At 42.1% G+C, this 4788-nt stretch overlaps 1 protein-coding gene across 3 annotated transcripts in view; it reads left to right on the top strand.

The window, feature by feature from the left end:
- The window catches only part of MCTP2 (multiple C2 and transmembrane domain containing 2), a 235120-nt gene that overhangs the window by 88559 nt on the left and 141773 nt on the right, over positions 1–4788 (top strand). For all 3 annotated transcript variants that reach the window (XM_019504031.1, XM_019504030.1, XM_019504029.1), the window contains 3 exons: positions 178–320; positions 1093–1169; positions 2725–2836. In XM_019504031.1, coding sequence (XP_019359576.1) covers positions 178–320; positions 1093–1169; positions 2725–2836 — 332 coding nt within the window. The remainder of the gene's footprint in view (positions 1–177; positions 321–1092; positions 1170–2724; positions 2837–4788) is intronic.

The raw sequence follows: 4788 nt of genomic DNA, 5'->3' as shown, positions 1-4788 counted from the left end.
TTTTTAATTTATAATATAGTGTGTGCATGCATACAAATGTTGTGGTTATTACTGTGGAATTATTTTCCAAGCTAATCCATTTATTATTCTTATTCTTATTAGTGTAATTGTTATTAACGTTATTGATTATATCAATGTTAATGTTATTAATATTAATATTATTATTGCTTATACTAGGTACAAGTGATCCATATGTGAAGTTTAAATTAAATGGAAAAACTCTATACAAAAGTAAGGTAATGTACAAGAACCTAAATCCAGTCTGGGATGAAACAGTTGTGCTGCCAATACAGAAGCTTGGTCAGAAGCTCTGTGTCAAGGTAAAATGTTGGTTTCTGTTCTACAGCATTTGTAAAAGCTCTTGAGGGCCAGTTGCTTTTTATTTTTCATGTTGTTCAATGTAGGGAACAAGTGTTGAAAACAAAATCAGGACTGAAAGTTTTATAAACTTTAGATTAACATGCCCATGTCTTTGCCAGATGTTACCTTGATGTTATGTTTTCAGTATGTAAAAGCCCCCAATTAAAAAGATTTCTTTGAATGGATATGTTTGAACCTGCTGAGTTAAATTCTCTCCTTGGTTATACTTGAGCAACCTAAATGAAACAAACGGGGGTTATGCAAGCATAATTTAAGAGCTCAGTTTGGCCAACTGAATTGAGGAGAATTATTACCTGTGATGCAGTGATGATAAGTAGCAAAGCCTTTTCTCCGTATGAATAACATTACAGTTAACAAGAGCTGCAAGCTACCAGTTGTAAGCACTAATTGCTAAAACATCTGTAGCTTAAACTGTGACTTTGTGCAGTATTTGAAAGAATGACCATATAGGATATAGAACAAGAATTCCAGTATATACTTGTGCACGTGTTTCTGTTCACACTATGTGAAGAAAATACTTCACGTATACTGTTTAAATATTAACATGAGGTTCCCAATTAAAGGAGGAGGGTGGTAAATTATCCCTGAAGAGTATTTCAGCTTTGACTATCCAACTGTACAGCAGTGGACTCAGGGCCAACATTTTCTGTTCTTTTGTGGATTGTGACAAAACTGGATATGAAAATCATATGTATTTTATTTTGCTCCCAGGTGTATGATCGAGACTTAACCTCTTCCGACTTCATGGGCTCAGCATATGTAATCCTCAGTGACCTGGAACTTAATAGGTATGATATGAATTTACCAGAATTTATTAACAGAGTTTAGTTTAGAAATGATGCATTACATTTTAGTACTTTTGCAGCAGTTCAGAACATTTTCTACACACCATAAATTATTCTAGACTGAAGTAGGCTACATACTTAGAGGAACAGCTCTTCTAGAATAACAACATATGTGCATGCTTTTAATCTGGAAAAAATTAAGAATAAGAATTTCCACACCTATTGTTATTTGGGAATAATTATCACAGGATAACTTCCTTTACAGACAAACCCTCAGTCCTTTTTCCTGTCATCATGTGGTCTGCATGTGGACTTGGAAACTCATTTTTCCTAGCACTTCTGCAAACTCTGTGTGGATAAACTATGGCTCCCCTGGCTATAATATGAGACCGATTCATAAACATAGGATCATAGAAAGCATGGCTGGATGCGACGTTATGACATGAGGTCATTTAGTTCAACTCCCTGCTCAGGGCAGGATCATTCTTCATTAAACAGTTTGGGTCAATGAATTTCTCATTGAAACACCCTTGTGAAGTAAGGGGACACGATCATGCCCGTTTTCAGAGCAGGGAACAGAAGCAGATAGGGATAAACTGATTTGTCCGAGGTGATGTAGAAAGCCTGTGTCGGAGTTAGGAGCTTAACAGAGAACACTTAAGTCAAAGTCTAGTCTGACTCATCCAGAAAGTTTGCTTTATAGTTCATTTGCCAGTCAGAGGTGTGGCCATACATGGGGCAGTGCCAGCTGGAGCTCTGCCAGGAGTGGCAGCTAGTTTTGCATCTCTGGCCCCAAGGCTGTGACCATGGTTTGTGCCCTGGTCCTCCCGACTCGGTTACGCTATTACTGTCAATTTTCTTTTACCTGTAAAACGGAGATTATATTGATCTTCTTCACTGTGCTGCAGGGGTGGTAGGTTATGGATATTAGCTATTGCGCTGGAGGTTGCTTGGCACTATTATCTGATCTTCACTGGGTGAGTCTACACGCGACGCTACTTCTCCGTAGCAACATGCTATGGTGACGTAACTCATTGCTATGGCAACATAGCATTGGTGGGCACAAACTGATGCTAACGCTATGGCACTGTAGCGATGAGCTACCTCGCTAAAGTGCATCGCTACGGCATTGTAGCTGCTAAAAATAACTGCGCCGTTGGGATGGTGCAGTAACGGTTGTTACTGCCATGTCATTTAGTACTTCCTAAAGCAAGTACTAAATGGCAGAGCAGTAACAACTGCGCCGTCAGGATGGTGCAGTAATGGTTGTTACTGCCATGTCATTTAGTACTTCCTAAAGCAAGTACTAAATGACAGAGCAGCCACAACTGCGCTGTGGGGGGCACACTGTGATGAAAGTGGTATATTTTGCAGAATTTGTGAGACCTTTATTTGGGTAAAAAATATACCAGACCTCGCTTTCAATGCTTAGGCTTAATTTTTAAAACTTCAGATAGCGTGCAGGAATTTAAGCAGATCAGTGTGTTCCTTCAGGATGAACCAGAAATTAACAGGGAAACCCAGCCAATACTACATTTTTTTTTTTTTCTGCTTTCAGAAGTACTGAACATGTTTTAAAACTGGAAGATCCGAACAGTTTAGAAGATGACATGGGTGTGATTGTGTTAAACTTGAGCCTAGCAGTCAAGGCAGGAGACTTCAAGAGAAATGTAAGTGGCTTAGGATATCAAATTTAAAGCTGGAATGTGCAAAGAAAAGAAACTGCCTTAATCTGATTTGCTGGGAAATGCCACTTTTATTTTCATCCTCTGAGGCTCAATATTGAAATCTAGATAGTTCATGACTTAAAACCTGGCCACATTTGATTGGATAAAAGTTGCTTATACACCTATAACTGAGCGCTTCTGTTCTTGAAAGCCTGTGAATAGCAACAGTTCCCATCTACTGCAGAGAGAGAGAGTGTCTGTTATCTGCAAAGCGTATAGTTTGCTAACGGAATATGCATCCTTGTAGCTTTGAGGACTGCTATTCCAGGACATGCCATTTACCGATTGTAGGCGAGGAGAATTTTTTTTTTAATGCCTTAAAAAAAAAAAAAAATTTCCAACTGGATTTTTTTTTCACACCAATTAAAAATATAGAAGTGTGAAATCAGAAACCATGGATCTGTGATTAAGACCTAGATTGTGCCAACTCTGTATGGGTGCGCACGGGTGGAAAGGAGAAAAATGGGCACAAAGAGATCTGTTATGGCAGACTTCTGAATAGCCAAGACCTCAGCCAGTTTCTCCACAGTGAATTTTCAGTCTGCTTTTAAATTGGGCTCATGGAGCTGAAGTATGGTGGGTCTCTTGTATGCATAGCGCCCCCTCTACATGTGCAAGTAAAGGCATGATGTGATCTAATGTGTGATCCACACAATTGCACCTCCTGCCATGCCACATGTGCATGATGAGAGGTGTGGTTGTGAGATCATGCATTAGATCTCATTGCATCTTATTGCTAGGGCAGGGGTAGCCTGATCCTGGACTCACCTCCCTGGGACTAGAGGTTGCAGCAGCCATAATCCCCAGGGCTTAGGGGTTTTACCCTGGGAATGCTGCACCCCAGGAGCTATGTCAGCTGAGGCGGCTCCCCACCACAGGGGAGACCCCACTACACATGCCAATTAGGGCTGTGCGAAGCTTCAGTGGCTGATTTGATTCAGCAGAGATTCAGCAGCCAAATCTCTGAATCCAAATCAAATCAGGAGACACTTTAATCTCTCCAAATCAAATTGAAACCTCTGAATTGATTTGGAGAGATTCGGAAAGATTTGGTGATTTGGACATAGACAGCTTTAAATGTTTTGTCTACAGGCATTTAGGTAGCAGGCAGCTCAGGAATGCTGCAATGGTGGGGCGGATGGAGCATCCCACAGGAGTGCAGGGGGGTCCCCAGCATGCTCGGCTGGCAGCAATTCTAGTCCACTTCTGGGTATGCCGGGGAGCATGCTGGAGGGTTCCCCCTCCTCCCCCGCACCCTCTGGCTCAGTGACTGGCGCCTCCTGGGTTTGGGGGGCACCCGGGTCCCCCCACGGCCGATAGCCGAGCTGGGGGGGGCACAGGGAGACCCTCCAGTGTGCTCAGTGGCAGATCCAGAAGTGGACCAGAAGTAGTTCTGGTCCACTTCTGGGTTCACTGCCAAGCACTTGGGGGGGGGGGGGTGGCTCCTGTGGGATGCTCCGTCCATCCCAGCATCATAGCGATCACAAGGTGTGCCTGGTACCTCAAGGTATGTAGAAAAAACATTTAAAGCTGTGTCTATGGCCAAATTGCTGATTCTCCAAATCGGCATCAAATCTTCAGATTTGGATTTGGCCAAATTGAATCCGGAACAGTGATCCAAATCAACTAATCGAATCACTGTCTCTGATTCGGGCTGAATCTGAATCGAATATGGCCCATTTTGCACACCCCTAATGCCAATTAAAGCTCAATAGCAACCAGCTGTAAAGGTAGTACACATTTTTGTGGTCTGAATTTATAATTGGTTGGAACTTTTTATGGCATGGTAGCTAGTTTGCACATGTAGCTGGTCTTGAGGTAATTATGCAATTAACCACTGAATTGTGCGATACCTGTAACATGTAGAAGGGGCCCTATCGGAAACCCAGAATGAG

The sequence above is a fragment of the Gavialis gangeticus genome, unplaced genomic scaffold (assembly GCF_001723915.1).
Source record: "Gavialis gangeticus isolate Ggan-Ray unplaced genomic scaffold, GavGan_comp1, whole genome shotgun sequence".
Classification (NCBI taxonomy): Eukaryota; Metazoa; Chordata; order Crocodylia; family Gavialidae; genus Gavialis; species Gavialis gangeticus.
Note: the sequence above shows the minus strand (reverse complement) of the source record. Positions and strands in the feature narration are given on the sequence as shown.